This window comes from Perca flavescens, chromosome 4 (assembly GCF_004354835.1).
Source record: "Perca flavescens isolate YP-PL-M2 chromosome 4, PFLA_1.0, whole genome shotgun sequence".
Classification (NCBI taxonomy): Eukaryota; Metazoa; Chordata; class Actinopteri; order Perciformes; family Percidae; genus Perca; species Perca flavescens.
The window spans coordinates 27,294,906-27,310,898 of NC_041334.1; the positions used below are offsets into that span (position 1 = coordinate 27,294,906).

The following is a 15,993-nucleotide window of genomic DNA, read 5'->3' on the forward strand; positions in this document are numbered from 1 at the left end:
TCTGTCTCAATCCTCATCGCTGCATTGTCACTCCCCTGGGGAATCAACTGCCGCTCTGTGAAGAAACCTGAGTTGTTCAGTAGGTCTGCTTACTTTCTCTTCGCTTGAAAAATGGAAGCGTTTTGCCTGCCTGTTCTCAAAATTTGGGACAGACATGTACCGAGTAGGGGTAATGCAATACCTAAGGTCATTGGTGCATAAAAACACATGACCCAGCTCTTCCACTCCTGTGACACCTTTCTGTTCACTCCACCTCTGTCCACACCGGGCGGTGACGCACAGGCGGCAGCTAGTTTCAGGTGTCTCAAGGTTTCACCAGAATCAACGGAAGTTCCTACAGGTAAGACGCAACTCAAAGCAAGGACGTGAAAATATATGTTAATTACTCGAGCTAGGGGTGTTATAAAAATACTAGATGTAGACTATTTCAAAAAGTCGAACAAGTCTGTTGGTTTTTAGATTTAGGCGGTGATTTTTATAAAAACGCACGTGCACATACTCTGCCTTGTTCTCTAAGACTCACTGTCTTTCGAGAATAGTTTATATGCCAAACCAGTCCAGCTGCTAAGTCTGTAGTCTTAGGTTGTCACTTCCTAATCACTTGTCACTTAGACTTATTCCTTAGTCTAAATACAACTTAGTCTACATGTAACAGAATTATATATGAAAATATATAACGATATTTACTGTATATACCTCATATACTTAACTAGATTAAAGTTCGTCATTTTACGTCACAAACGTTCTCTACCAAGCGTTTACAGTGTTGCACACCTGAAACGAAAGTTCTTCAAATAACATGTTGCCCTTTGAACAGGGCTGCCAACACACACACACACGTCTATTTATTGTATCGCCTCAGATTCTTCATGTCAAACTCAATTATTTCCTTATAAACAACAGATTTTGTGCTTGTTGTCCTTTTAATAGGCCAAGAATTGTGTCGTACAGTCAATCACGCCTTAAGCAATGCGGACTCCTCCTTACTCATGAGTCATACTGTATCTGAGTGTGGTGGTTATGTTGTTAAGGAGAACTTGACTTGAAGCCAGGGTTAAAGGTCAGTATCTACATTTCACTGATAACAAGTGATGGAGATGAAGCTAAATGCTGGTGTTTAGATTTCAAAAGCTCATATATCAGATAGCCTGTGTGCTCCACTTGCAGTGTACCTGAAACACCTTTGTGTACATTTTCTTACCTCTGATTAATACCGATTTAGTCATGTTCTCTCTCCCAAAGCTTGAATTCAGATAAGTAGGCTACATAAAATAAATGGCATCATGCCAGAAGGCGTGGAGTTAAAGCAAAGAAACAATATGAAGCTGATAGTATGGCAATTTATAAAAGATTACATTGACCTGTTGTCATACAAAAAAAAGGTAAAATGCTAATTAATAATGCTGCAAACTGTACCTCTAAATTCTATATCTGACCTATGAGGAAGAATTTTGTTTTTACAAAAAAACAACTAAACCAATTATAGGTAAATGCAAATCTAACTGGTTTGTTTGGTTTTTATTTGGATTTGAATAGTGACCTATGTCATAATTAGTGAGGGTGGTCTGCAGAAGGCAATGCAAAAGAAATTCAAAATTAAAATTGTTTTCTCATACAAGAAAAGCGTGCTTTAATCCCACCCTACTCCTTAATTAAAACATTCCGGCTGTGTATTGATTTTCTGCTCTGTTTAGCTCAACTATTCTTGTTGTACACTTATGAATGAGTGAGAAGTTTCTTAACCGCTGCCATTTTTGCAGGAAGTTTGTGTGTTCTCCCTGTTTTCTTCAGTTGCTCGGGCTTCCTTCAACAATTTGAGGATATGTAAAAGGGGTGGATGGGCGACTCTAAACTCAGTCTGCGTTATCCCTGTGACAGACTGGTGACCTGTTCAGGGTGTGTCCCTGCCTGCCTGCCTGCTATCCAGTGCTGGCTTTATATCCTGCAAAATGACTAACAGGGTAGAAAAAGGAAGTTCACTAATGATTTCAGCATCGCCATCATGTTAAAAAAAGTGTGCCTGCTCGTGGTTGCAGGGTAAAAAAAAACAAATAGCTTTTGTCTCAAAAGCTTTTTGTCTGCTTTAGATCATAACTGCTGAGAAACCATCAGAAAATAAGTTTTGTTTCTCACCTTGCACTCTCTCTCGCTCTCTCTTGCTCGCCCAAGACACACGTCTACAGCCAGCAGATCAGTTTGAGAGCTGGTTCGCCCGATCTTTCTCTCATTTTCTATGTTAAAATTATTTGGGAAGCCAAAAACAAAGCTGACTTTACTTTTAATGTTGTCCATCAAAGAGACATTGTCTCCCTTCATCCTAAAGTTGTCATAAATCAATACTAGAATAGCCTACTTCCTTGTTTAGGACTGCTGCACCTGCAATAATAAAATACAATGTCTGTATCTACAAAATCATCTGTTGAGTGTTTGATGGTTATTTATTTGTGCTTTTAGATCACAATAAGTTTTATTTCTCTCAGCACCGCCGTGCTCTCTCTCTCTCTCTCTCTCTCTCTCTCTCTCTCTCTCTCTCTCTCTCTCTCTCTCTGTGTCGCTAAGAATTATATTTTTATTTCTCTGATTTACAGCTCCGTTCCTCCTCTCTCTCTCTTGACTCCTCTGAGCTTGCAGCTGCAGTCAATGTAGTTCAGTGTGGGCGCTGGCTTGCATGAACTCCCTCTCTTTTTCTCTCTGTCTTTTTGTAAAATGAGTTGGTCATCCATCAATCTTCCTGTACTTTCAGAAAGAACTTTGTATCTGATGTAATAAGGGCCCCTGAGTGAAAAGGCCCAGATAGTAAGAGAAATGATTATGGAGTCTATCAGCTGTGCACAGTAGTGATTTAAACTCTTAGTTATAATATACTGTCTGAGCACTAGAATAGAGAGTCATGGTCTGACATAAGGATGTCTCTCCAGACACAGAAACCGAATCGGAGACTCATCATCCGTCTGCAGCACTTATTTAAGTGTGGGTTTGTTCAAGTGAAGTTAAAGGGATACTTTGCTGATGTTCAACCAAAACTCAGATAAAACTCTAAAACTATGCAGCGCTGATTAAATATGAACCAAGGTTCTGTTACTATATTGCCCATTTCTCGCCCTAAAATGTTTTCAGAAATTTATTTCAGCTTACCGTTTAACTGTTATATGAGATTGTTTGTTACCAGTCGGCCGCCATATTAATCTGTGACGTGCTCGCATTACATCACCCACCAGCGGGAGCATCTATTGTTCCGTTGTGGCGCAGTGCATTTTGGTCATTCAACACCAATCTCAAAAACGCGGTTCTACAGCCCAGTTTTATTTAAAAAAAAAAAAGAACCTTTTAGGGATTTTAAAGGTTTTGGGATGTGCTGTTCTCTGGTTTTTGTAAATGTTGCCCATGGCGAGTTATCCTCGCATAATGAGCATCTTGCAATCATGCGGAACGAGCTGGAGTGCAAGTTTTAACATGTCAACTTGTTTGTTTGCATGCATTACTGTATGATCACATATACTCTTTGGTATGTATGTCATGTTGTGGGGGGGGTGACAAAGAGCTAAACTGATGGAGAGCATGTTACAAACTTGCAAATCAGTGATCTCAGTCAGCTGATAGTTCCTCTACAATCACAAACTTGTAGACTTTGGCACCAACCCTCCGAAGAAACTGTACAGATCAAGATAGTTTTTTTTTGGTGTCAGTATGGTGGTCTCAATCGCCTAAAACACACAACTTGTAGATGTCAGATAATTCTATAGTGAGATGAAAAGTAGACTGGTGAATAAGTGCAGATGATGATGGAGAGAAGCGTTTTATTTTCAGGCTACAAGAAGCAAGAATGTTGCAAGCTGGTTTTAATTGCAAATTTAGGATGTGGCTCAGCATATGGGGTTAATGGTATAACTGAAGTTTAGTTTTCTCCAGTAAAGGTTTGGGAAATAATTTAGAAGCGAAGAGTTATGATTAGCTTATTAATGAACGTGGTTTATGGCGGTTGGGTTTGTATTTCAGGTATTCAAATAGCTGCCAGAGATGGAAAGTGGTCCATTCAATCGACGGTGCTGGGCAGCACAGTCCTTGCGTGTCACTGCGAAGGAGCTGTCACTCAGCGGCCGAGGGAGAAACAATGCCATTGCTGAACGCTTCTCCAAGTGAGTAACATCTGGTTTTCAGTAATGTTTGTTGTTAATGTACACTTAACGTAACTCTATCTGTAATTCAAGAAATTAATGCGAAATACATTTCTAAAAGACTTTTGAAAATTCCTTTTTTTAAATTTTTAAATTTTGAAAAGACAAAATGTACGAGTTCTACTTAGGGCTACATTACATTATTTCAGACTGTTGTTGAGTCTGCTTGTGCATTTCATTTATGCAGCCAGAAAACAAGTGGTTACCCTTTTGACTAAGGTGATGATGTTTTGAAAATGGCCTCTCAATATTTTTATGATTTATAATTGGTAACACTTTATGCGAACGGGTGTGCATAAGACTGACATGACACCATCATGATTATGACATACTGTCAGCTGTCATGTCGTCATTAAGTGTCATTTGGTAACGTACAACACTTTTAATGCAAAGTTAGCATTGTTCGAGATTACATTACATGTCATTTAGCTGACGCTTTTATCCAAAGCAACCTAACAATTGCTCCTCTGGAGCAACTATGGGTTAAGTGTCTTAACACATTGGTTGATGTATCACAGTGGGAAGTGAGCCCACATCTCCCACACCAAAGGCATGTGTCATATCCGCTGCGCCATCACCGTCCAGATGAGAGATGTTTGTGTTATGACAACTGGACATGAAGCAAGACAACATAACCTGTCCTAAATATGTCATAGCAGGCAACTGTTTAGCTTTATGTGTTAAAATAACATTAAACTGTCATTAAGTGGTTGTTTTTTACATTGGCTGTCAAGAGACCATTATAATTGTGTCATGAATATTTTCCTTGACCTCAAGTAAAGTGGACCCATTTGGACTTGTCATTAGGATTTCATAAAAGTTATAGGACCAGTTTGACGACAGTGGATGCAGTACCGAGATGATTTAATGAGTTTTGGTCCAAATTATTCACTTTACTTGAGATCAAGGAAACATATTCACGACCCAATTATAATGGTCTCATGACAGCCAATGTAAATGTACCAACCACTTAATGACAGTTTATGTTAACACATAAACGTTTCTTAAAGTTTGATAATTAGACGTGCCATAACATATTTATGACAGGTTATGTTGTCTTACTTAAGGTCAAGTTGCCACAGTACAGAGATTGTTGTCTTCGTTAATGTCAAGTTGTCATAACACAAACGTCTCAAAAAATGCTAACTTTGCACTAAAAATGTCAGTTGTGAACATTCAACACAGTCATGAACATTCAAAAAGACTCCATGTTCATAACAGGTGCCATGTCAGACTTATGTACACCCCTTCAAATAAAGTGTGTACATAAGGGAGAAATACGTTTGTAGGTATTACCCCTTCAAAATGTAAGAATAACTGAAACTAAATTGAAACCATACCTTAACAAGCTGCAAGCTAAAATAAAGTCTAACAAACTAAAATCTAAAAATTATAAAGTAATCTTTTTTTGAGTCACCAGAGGTCAATGTTTCTTCTGTCTCTCTCAGGTACCAGAGAGCTGCTGAGGAGTCAAGTGCCGAGAAGAAAAAGGGAGTAAGTATCTCTGTAAAGGGGATAGAGACATTTTATTTCAGACGTTTCCCAGGGTTTATGAAAAAGTAGTGTACAGCTGAATTTGATACACGAAAGACAAATGTAAGTTAAAGTTTTTCACATGAAAATCTACATCTATGATACATCTTGTTTACAGCATTTTGATAAGCCTCTCCTAGCAAGCTACATGATTAAATGAAGTGTGTGTATGGTGCATGTCTTGCTTAATTTGCTCAGTAGCTGCTGGTGATGCTAAACTAATTATTACACACACACACACACACACACACACACACACACACACACACACACACACACACACACACACACACACACACACACACACACACACACACACACACACACTCACTATGCCAACACACTGTCTAGGCCAAATGTCTTGTCTTGGCTGACCTCTCATTGGCCACTTGTTGCGATGGGCAGGCTATCAAACCCATAATCCTACTTCAGTGTAATCCCCTTTTAAAAGCTCTTTGTGGCTCCAACTGTGGCAGTGTGAAAGACTCCTAAACAAAGCAGTACTGAGATTAAATGAGTAACTGATCATCGAATACCATGAAGAAATATAAGGTAATGTTGCTGTAAATGTACTGTATGAAATTTGCCAATGTTTACCAGTGTGTGTCTGTAACAATCTGGCTGGTAATGACAATGGCATATATATTTTTTTACTCCAGTAGAAATGTAATACGGTATGAATATACTATATATTCCTGCGTTACTTACTTACATGCAGTGTTTAACTTTGAAGATGAAGAAGCAAATTTCTCTCTACATGTTCAGGTTGTCAGGTTAATGTTTTATATTTGATTTACATTTTGATGTGATTCAACATACTTTGTAATAATTTTCAGGAACCAATGGTATTTATGGATATGAGCTGATGCCACTACAGGACGGTTACAGAAAACTAGTTCAAATATTTAAGGATAACATAAGTTTGAATGAGGAGCATGAAAGTGTGTGTGTGTGTGTGTGTGTGTGTGTGTGTGTGTGTGTGTGTGTGTGTGTGTGTGTGTGTGTGTGTGTGTGTGTGTGTGTGTGTGTGTGTGTGTGTGTGTGTGTGTGTGTGTGTGTGTGTGTGTGTGTGTGTGTGTGTGTGTGTGTGTGTGTGTGTGTGTGTTGGGGGAAGGGAGGACTTTTTCGAACATGTCAAATATTTTGGCCATAGCTTCTTAAATGTGAAGATTTGCTGGTTTTATGTTTTTATTGATTATTATGGAGTTTTTGGACATCACTTTGAACTTTTGATGAACATCTGTGATTAAGTTTTGCCATTTTTAGAGTAAATTACTGATCAAAATATAATCAACAGATTCAGGGATAACCCTTCCATCAAGCAAGTCAGTTTTAATATTGTACAGGATGCAGTTACAGTACATGAATTTTAAATTGTGTTAAACAACGAACAAGTTTAGAGTTGCGTAACATTTTTAGCAAATACTTTTAAAACTGAGAAATCAATGGCCCCCAAGATTAATTCCCAACGTTTTGCTTGTAATTGTGTGGTGTGTGTTTTCTGACACTTCTGTTGTCTGGACACAGGTCCAGAACTGACTGAGCGTCTGTCATTAGCTCTTTTTTTTGTGCAACTCCCAGAGTATCTGAGCTCTGAGGAGTGTTTAAAATACTATATAAGACTCTGTTATGAGACAACTCATTCCAGCTTTCACGTGGTGATTTTTTTTTTTTAATGGCTTTTGTTCTTTCATTGTACCAGTATTTTTCCATCCATCTTGTCTTGTATTCCATTTGTCACTTTTTGCCTCACCCAAAACCTTTGTTCAGTCTGTGAAAATAAGTGCTACATAGACACATTTTTAGTGCTGTTATTGTCAGAAATAATTTGCAAGTGGAAAAATGGCAAAGCCAACGTAGCGAACAAAGAGTTAACTTTTCCCTGAATGTATCATTTCCTGCTCTGGTTTCCTGGGTATTCACTCTCTCTCTGTCTCTCTCTCTGTCTCTCTCTCCCATTTACTTTCCTGGTGTGAAAGGGGCCGGGCTAGCTCTTACTAGTAGATTTTCTCTAGCTGCTAACATCTGGGAGAGCTCTGTCTCGCTGTCTTTCAGCACATTGACGTATAGAGAGGGACCAACCAAAGGACTCTCACTTTCCTTGCTGTCAAGTTGTGGTTCCACTTCGTTTGGGTACTCATACGCAAAGGTTTCTTTTTTGTCTGTTTGCTTAAATAACCGGAACAATCTTGTGACTGTCCAGTTCTCTCCACTCACCCTCGACTTCACTCACAAAGACAGTAATTGTGTGTCTGTAACTTTTGTGCACTTCAGTTCTTTATTCTTATGTCTTTCGTCTTCCATTTCTCTTTTTCGTCTGTCTGTCTTTGTTTGTGCATGTTCCAACTTATTTGTAAATGTACCAGATTTAGTTGATGCACTGCACTGTGCACTATGCTGATACATTTATATAATATATAAGTGTTAAAATGTTTCCTACTGACCTGACCTCAGCTGAGAGGCTTGCCTACAAAAGCTCACAATGTTTTCTAAGATTTACTAAGTTTAAGTTTTCTTATATGAGAGTGATTCATTCACATGTCCACATCCTCTTTCTTCAACGTGTCATTCTTCTTTTATAATGAAGGAAGTTCCCGGCGGTCACACGGCAGTAGTGTGCCTCCTGTTGTTCTGCTGTGCTGTTTGCGGCTCAACGTGTTTTATTGTCACGAATGGCTGCGTAGTGAACAGAGCCCTCCTTCGTGTTTTTTTGGGAAAGGTGAAGTTGTCGTGAGGAAAGGAATGTAGCTGGAAAAAATATCTGCCTGCTATATCCATCTTGAGCCAAGCGTTGCCTTTAGTGGCCACAGCAAAACATCTACTTCCTGGACCAGCTTTGAACAGCTGTTCACCTAATCTGTCAGTGAAGCCAAACTCAAATTTTGGCATTTCCTTTTTTTCCATCCTGCTGCATTGGGCTTTAAGCTGTATGTTTAGTACTGCACATGTGTTGCCAAATGGAATACTTCTATAATTCAGCATGTACACAGAATGACAAGAAGAAGAACAGACTATACTGTTGCTTTTGATTGGCAGTGTTTTTAAACTTTTTAATCTCTTCTTTTCTTCCTCACAGTCTTTTGAGAGGGCATCGCCCTCCATGCGGTCAGTCAACCTCGGTGCTCTAAAGAAGCGCTGGGAGCCGGCACAGGGCAAGCCTTCTTCCATCCCTCATCCTCCGAGCCCGTCCAGCTATCACAGCAGGCCTCCTGCTCTGGCCAAGTCCGCTACTATCACTGAGGACTGTCCTCCAGTGAAGAGCCCCGGCCTGCCCACCGCTCGGGGAGGTCAACTCCCAGCCAGTCCTGTCGAGCAGCCCGCAGTTACCCCAGAAGCATCCAAAGGTGAAGAGCAGAGAGGCATGGACAGGTGTGAGCTGACACACCGTGAAAGACCGGAAAAGCTTGAAGAGCAAGTTCCAACCAGCCCCTGTGCCTCTTATGAAAAACCCAGAGTGCCACTGAACAACCTGAAGATGAAGTTTGAGAGGGGAGAGGACACCATGGGCAAGGTAGATCCAGACAGATCAGATCTTTTTCTGCTTTGCAGCCTCTTCTTCTGAACACTTCAGCAAGCACTAGGACACCCCCTCAATACATTAATAATTACATTATTTATGGACCTACACAAAAGTCCTCAGTTTGTGCATATATTTGACATTAATTGAGATTGCATTTGTTTGCATTATTGTTTTGTGTATGAGGCTGCTCTTAGTCTCTTCTTTTTTTGCCAGCTGTGCATCTATTGGCCATGTTGCTCAGGCATTAACTGTAACCACAATAGGATTTACTGATCTGATGTTGGTCAGCCCTGTAAAACATATTTTCTGAACCTTCCTTGAGAAAAAAAGGCAAAATGTTTTTCTCATGTGGTTAACTTTATGTTGCATAACCTGAAGCTGCTTTAATGAGCATATTTGAAGAACGCTTAACCGTTTAGATGCTAATTTACAAGGCTTGTTATGCGCTAATTATTATATCAAGGCTTGGACTTTGTAATTAGTGCACACATGTAAAGAAGTCACATTTACTGACCACAATATTTTTTCAACCAGCAATAACCGTTAAAACCAAGCTCCTTTCTTTGACGATAAATACTCAGTGTTAGGCATTGTTGTGTGTTTTAAGATTGTTTATTTCCAGATGTATTCTTCCTAGTGTTCTCTGGTCCCTGTGTTCTCTGAAGTAGTCTTGTTCCACCTGGATTTTGGCATGTCTCATCCCCCACCCTTCCTGTCTCTCCCTGTCACTCTCTCTCGGCCCAAAACAACAAGCACTCCAGTCTTCACCTTCCATAACAGAGGAATGTAGGAACATTCCTGACCCAGGGCTCTTTCTTTCTTCAGAGGATCACCTCTGAGGAGCAACTGGCTTTATCTCACTTTGCTTTAGCCACAGTGTGTATTCTGGATTTTTATTTTCAGTTTTGGTTTTAATGTTACATTGTGCGGTTCGGTGTATGTGCAGCAGTTGTCACACCACTGCGTGAATTGATATTCATAATCAAGTGAAAAGGAACACAACCTAACTTAGCTGTAACTTGCACTTTCGAATTTGAATTTGAAGTCAACAGTATGACTAACACCATTACGTCACCACAAGGAAAGAAGAAGTGTAAAAGTTACTGGTGGACATTTACAGGGAAGACTAGCAGTGTTGTAACACTTACTGTCAAAACTGGGTCAAAAGGTGGACTTTCTTCTCATTCAGTGAACACAAGTGCTGTAGTTTAATGCACCCATGCCCTCGTTCAACTGAACCTTTGAGTGTTTTAAAATGCTGTTGGTGTTTGGATGTACGTGGCTGAGGAAGATGGGGGCACAATAGGACTCACTCCACAATCCCAGGGAAGCAGCCTAAAGGAATGAGCTACTTTAATTTGCCAAAACCCTTTTCCACTCGTGTGTGCGCACAGGATAACTGCTGAGAGAAACTGTCTGGTTTACTCATTAGTGTTGGTGACACATGGACACACACACACACACACACACACACACACACACAGCTCACTCTTTCAGTAAAGTGTGATGGAAGAGTTTTGGTTCTTTGGACTGCAGGTCAAAAGCATGTTGGTGGCTGTCTGGCCAATGGTAATAACCGGTGACTCTCATAGTAGACCTTTCTTTGGGGAAGTGTTGCTGAGATGGAGCCTGTAGATGGTGTCTGGCACATATGTTTCAAGGACCTTATGACATTTTGTCAGAGGCCTTTATGTGATAAGTAAAAGTAGAATCTGGAGTCAGGATTTAGATATACAGTAGTGTCTCTGAAGATTTACGTCTGTTAAGAATAAGTCTGGACAATAGCTGAAACACAGAAGATGTTCATTTGGAAATCTAGGCTTTTAGCTTTATTTTTTTATACTTTAATGAGAACGCAACCACTTCATAATATTCTTTCTGAGGACTCAGGTTCTGCCCATGTCCTTCATCACGGTGCTGATCTATATGGGGTGCTTTTCCACCGGTCCTGATGACTTGTGATATCCACCTGCAATAGGACAGGCAGCACTTCACATACAGACTGGGGAAACTTTTACTTTTAACCCGAATATCTTTCTCTCAGAAATCAAAATATCGGACTCTCACTCGCCCTTTGCACTAATCGGCAGAGGCTAAAACAGTAGCCTTTAGTATTAAATCGCACACAAACTTAACCACTTTTTCAATGTGTTGTTTCTGTGAAGAGGTGCCAGTTTACCTCCTGGGCACTGCTGAGGTGCCCTTGAGCAAGGCACCGAACCCCCTCTTTTTCACTGATTCCACCAATCGTTTTACTCTTACAGGGAGGCAGGACGACATTACGCAGTAGTTCATCGGAGGACATGGACCAACATGGCGGTAAAGACCAACGCACACACAATTACACACAGCCCTTTGAATAACCCGCAGAGGTCTTATACATCGCTAGCCTTTAATCCCAAAACTACGGAGTTATAAGCAGTTTTGTGAGCACAATAGTATGTGCCACAACAACTAGATCATGAATAATACTTTTGAACTGAAGAGCAATCATTTGCTGTTTTAGTTAAATGCAGCCACAGTTTTCGTGTGAGTTTACTGCAGTTAAAGCACTACGTGTGATTGTGTCTTCTGCTTTAGGTCTGTCTGTGTCTGACAGAGTGTTGGAGTCCACATCCACGAAGGAGAAGATGGCCAAGTACCAGGCTGCTGTTTCTAAACAAGGCACCGCTCGCTCTGTGAGTTCACGCAGCAGAAGCGGAATTCGAAAAATATAACTGCAAAAATATAATCTCTCAAAAATATCAATGAAATCTTAAATCTTTGTGAAAATAATCACAAAAAAGGTAGATTAAAACATTCAAATTTAAGTTTTTAATAAAAATAATTATGTGTTTAATAAAATTCTGCTGCAGGTGTTTTTAAAGGAACACCCTGACTTATTGGGACTTTAGCTTATTCACTGTAACCCCCAGAGTTAGATAAGTCCATACATACCCTTCTCATCTCCGTGCGTGTTGTAACTCTGTCCGACGGCCCCACCGGTAGCTTAGCCTAGCACAGATCCTGGAGGTAATCGGTTCCAACTAGCCTACTTATTACAACTAGTCACTTATTGGGAGCAGTAGGCTAGTTGGAACCGATTACCTCCAGGATCTTTGCTAGGCTAAGCTACCGGTGGGGCCGTCGGACAGAGTTACAACACGCACGGAGATGAGAAGGGTATGTATGGACTTATCTAAAGGTGGGGGAAACGGTGAATGGACCTTTTTCACAGCAGACCTTTTGACTTGTCATAGTAGGAAAAGCACAGCTGAAATTGATAACCTTAACGATGGCTCAGTTCCATCAAGTGTCCCAGTAAGATATTTCAGTGAGTCAGCATGAACAATACCAAGACCTCTCCTAAGTGGAATGCAGCCATCATTAATGGTTTTGAATACACCTGTGCTTTTCCTACTATGACATGTCAACAAGTCTGCCGTGAAAAAGGTCTATAAGATAAAGTCCTAATAAGTCGGCGTGTTCCTTTTTAAAGGCCAGCAGTCATTAATAAAGCAATTTTAATTGCAGTTTAAAACAAAGGGCCAGTTTTAATTTATCAATTAAAAATCTTTGATGTTTAGATAACTATTTATTGTATTGTATATTACGAAATGTGTCTTTTCTAAATTAATGGAATTTAAGAAACTTCCCAATAATCCATAATTGTTTCGAAAAGATAAGTGATCTAAAAAACTATAAATGGGTAAATTTAATCATACACAAACTCATTAACCATCACTGTATTTCCAAGGTTACTGGAGTTTGCCCCCACATTAAAAATTATACATTTGAAACCTTTGGACAATTAAAAATTGTGAAATAAGTCAATTCTTCATGCACTAAGTTTTAAGAGGACTGAGCTTTGATCAAATTTGTGAACACAAAAGTAACGTTTATATATGGTAGTAATGGAGGCAACAGTATGTATTGGTGATGTCTGTGTCTTCCTCTGGAGATCTGCCCACTAATGTTACTGTGTGTACATTGTTTGCTGTCTTCCTTTTTCTTTAATTTCTTCCTTCCTACCTACACCAGAAATAGGCAAAATACACAACAGTTCAGCCAGTTGACATGAGTGTTTGTTTCCCTCTTTTCTTTCACTTTGTGTTTCCTCCAGGGTCTAGCCCCAGATGTGCCTGCTCCAAAAACATCTGCACCAGTAAATCAGAAACACATTCCTGCACCTGAGTGCAATGGTGAGTCTTAGTGGATACTCCGAGGACATGTTCCCACGTTACTGTTCTTGATACATTATCACTTGCGATATAAAATGTGAAATAGAGCATTAACTACAATATTATTATACCCAAATAACTTTGGCACCCAGAATGAGATACAGTTTGGTTTGATTGCCCTTTTTCAGCTGGCTTCTGAGGTACACCAGTGGCTGATGTTTTGTGTGTTTCGTCTGTTTCAGGGGAGAGCAGCGAGCAACCCAAAGCATTTAAGGTGAGTCAGCCATCCCAACAAGCCGGAGACATGCATGAATCATCAAAAGAAAAATCCAATTTCAACCCTTGTCGTTGATGTTGTTGTGTGTTTAGAAGTTCAGCCCACCGGTGAGGGAGTCGTGCATCGCTTGTCTAAAGACGGTGTACCCGCTGGAGAGACTGGTGGCTCTTAAGCACGTCTACCACAAAAGTTGCTTCCGCTGTGTTCACTGCAGCACAACGCTCAGGTTAGTCTTGCACTGTCGCATAATTGTAATCACGTGTTTTGATTTTGAAATGCTTCCTCAGGGACCGACTGTTCAAGAACCACAAAGGGGGACATTGGCTAAATGATATCTTTGCTACTCTCTATTTTCTAGCATACTGAACTACGCCTCCCTGCACGGTAATGTCTACTGCAAGCCCCATTTCAACCAGCTGTTTAAAGCTAAAGGCAACTATGACGAGGGCTTTGGCCATCGGCCTCACAAGGAGCTTTGGGAGCATCGAGCTGATGGAGACGAATGTGAGGAAGCGGTGACGCCAAAGGAACACGAGGGACCAGCAGCGGTGACGCGTCCAGCTGAGAGTACCTCCGACAAACCGGCGACCCCGACTGTGGAAACAAGCCCACAGGTGAAGGTTACAGACCTGACTGCCTTACTGGAGACACGTGTGCAGACCCATGCCAGGTCTGGCGAGAAGCTCGAGTCTACAGAGAAGCCAGCGGAGCAACGCAGGCTGAGGGTCGCCTGGCCTCCCTCGGCTGGTGAGGGCCACTCTGAGACAGAAGCACTTAGTCCAGTGACGGAGGGAGTTTCTTCAGGCCGACCATGGAGAGCCAAGTGGCCCCCAGGAGACGAGCTGCCATCTTCCTTCCAGAGCTCTGATCGGGCTGAACTGAAGAGCCTGAGGCGGAGCTCTTCTCTAAAGGAGCGCAGTCGGCCTTTTACGCTCGCAGCTAAACCCAGCCCGGCAATTACTCCGGCACCAAGGGAAGCTCGGCGCCCTCTCAAATCCCTGCTGGAATGGAGAGCATCATTCGAGGAAAAACGCTCATCTGAAGAACCAGCCGAGGAAAACAATCCAGAGCTTCAGCAGGTGAAGCAGCAGGAAAAGAAAGAGAAGACGGCGCCTCAAATACCGAGCGAAGATGCAGCAAATGCAAGCGAGACAATCCCAGAGAACGACGTGGAGACTGAGCAACCGGAAGAAAGACACAAACAAGTACAGAAAGGAAAGGCAGGAGCAGACAAGATGGCAGTGGAAGAAGGCTCTCTTAGAAGCATATCCCCAGATATCTCCCCGTCCCCCTCTCCACCTTTACAGCCAAAACAGAACCACGCCTCCCAGGATGTGGGCTTCTGGGAGGAGGACAAAGAAGGAAGTGATGCAGAGGAGCTGAGTGCAGAGGATATAATCAAGAGGAACCGCTACTATGATGATGATGAGGAGGAGGAGGAGGAAGAGGAGGAGGAGGAGGAGGAGGAGGAGGAACCTCTTATAGTCTGACTGTCATGTCCATCCAACACTTTGCCAGTTTTGTTTTCTCAGTCTATAGGTAGATCATAAATGTAGCGTTGCCAGATTTGAAAGAAGATGCTAAACGTGTGTAATAGGTGTGTGTATGTATGTGCATTTATATTACAATAACTGCCCTTAATGGTTACATGTTTGATTTCTTTTAATTGTATACTGTAAAAATATCTAATACCGCTTTAAATGACTCCTGATTGGAAGTTGGGCCTTTTTATTAAATTAATTTATCTTCTGATAATTATATGCACCATGAGTGACCTAATTATTCGCGGAATATACAATACAGACAAGTCCGTAAACCTTAATAACCACCATTACCACAATAACAGGAGAAAATATGATAATCAAGGTTTCCACCTGATCCTTTCAGTCTAATAGAATAGAAGTTATATCATCTCCTTGGGCCTTCTGGATTTGTGTTTAACATTTTCAAATGTGATCCACTTTAGATAGTATGTCAAACACTTTGTATTTTAATTAATCTATTTTTTTTTTTTTATAATTTGTGATGTAATGACACATTAGGCGTTGCAGTCTCAGCTGTTGTTGAAACAATTAAAATGTGTCAATGAGGATACCAGAGTTTGCACTCCAGACTTTTACTTGAGTTCATAAACAAACCTATCTACGTTAACCACAGAACTACCAGCTTCCTGATAAGTGCACCTTTTCACAGCAAACGATTGTCTTTCAACAAATCTGATTTCACTTCACTTGCGTACATACCTTTAAGTAAAGTGTAACCGAATAGTCATACTCGCCTCACGATTTTTAGTCCCGTTAACATTATGCAGCACTTACTGTTGAACAT

The 15,993-nt window shown here is 40.8% G+C and overlaps 1 protein-coding gene across 5 annotated transcripts; it reads left to right on the forward strand.

Annotated features, from left to right (window-relative positions):
- The first annotated feature begins 245 nt into the window (after positions 1-245).
- On the forward strand, positions 246-15,757 carry LOC114554755 (LIM domain and actin-binding protein 1). 5 transcript variants are annotated; one of them, XM_028576769.1, is made up of 10 exons: positions 246-340; positions 3,997-4,136; positions 5,624-5,669; positions 8,785-9,219; positions 11,493-11,547; positions 11,809-11,906; positions 13,331-13,409; positions 13,631-13,662; positions 13,758-13,891; positions 14,024-15,757. In XM_028576769.1, the coding sequence occupies exons 2-10, from the start codon at positions 4,018-4,020 to the stop codon at positions 15,153-15,155; spliced, it is 2,130 nt and encodes a 709-aa protein (XP_028432570.1). In that variant the 5' UTR covers positions 246-340; positions 3,997-4,017; the 3' UTR covers positions 15,156-15,757. The 5 variants fall into 5 exon arrangements, with proteins under 5 accessions (XP_028432570.1, XP_028432571.1, XP_028432573.1 ...); XM_028576770.1 differs by lacking the exons at positions 246-340; positions 3,997-4,136; positions 5,624-5,669 and adding an exon at positions 7,689-8,427; XM_028576772.1 differs by lacking the exons at positions 246-340; positions 3,997-4,136; positions 5,624-5,669 and adding an exon at positions 7,689-7,857.
- Positions 15,758-15,993: the final 236 nt, after the last annotated feature.

Excerpts from the sequence above, each read along its gene's own strand:
- LOC114554755 (XM_028576769.1), top strand. The coding sequence starts at position 4,018 with ATGGAAAGTGGTCCATTCAATCGACGGTGCTGGGCAGCACAGTCCTTG. Across the intron at positions 11,548-11,808 it reads GGACATGGACCAACATGGCG|GTCTGTCTGTGTCTGACAGA; the intron begins GTAAAGACCAAC and ends CTTCTGCTTTAG. Across the intron at positions 13,892-14,023 it reads CACTGCAGCACAACGCTCAG|CATACTGAACTACGCCTCCC; the intron begins GTTAGTCTTGCA and ends TCTATTTTCTAG.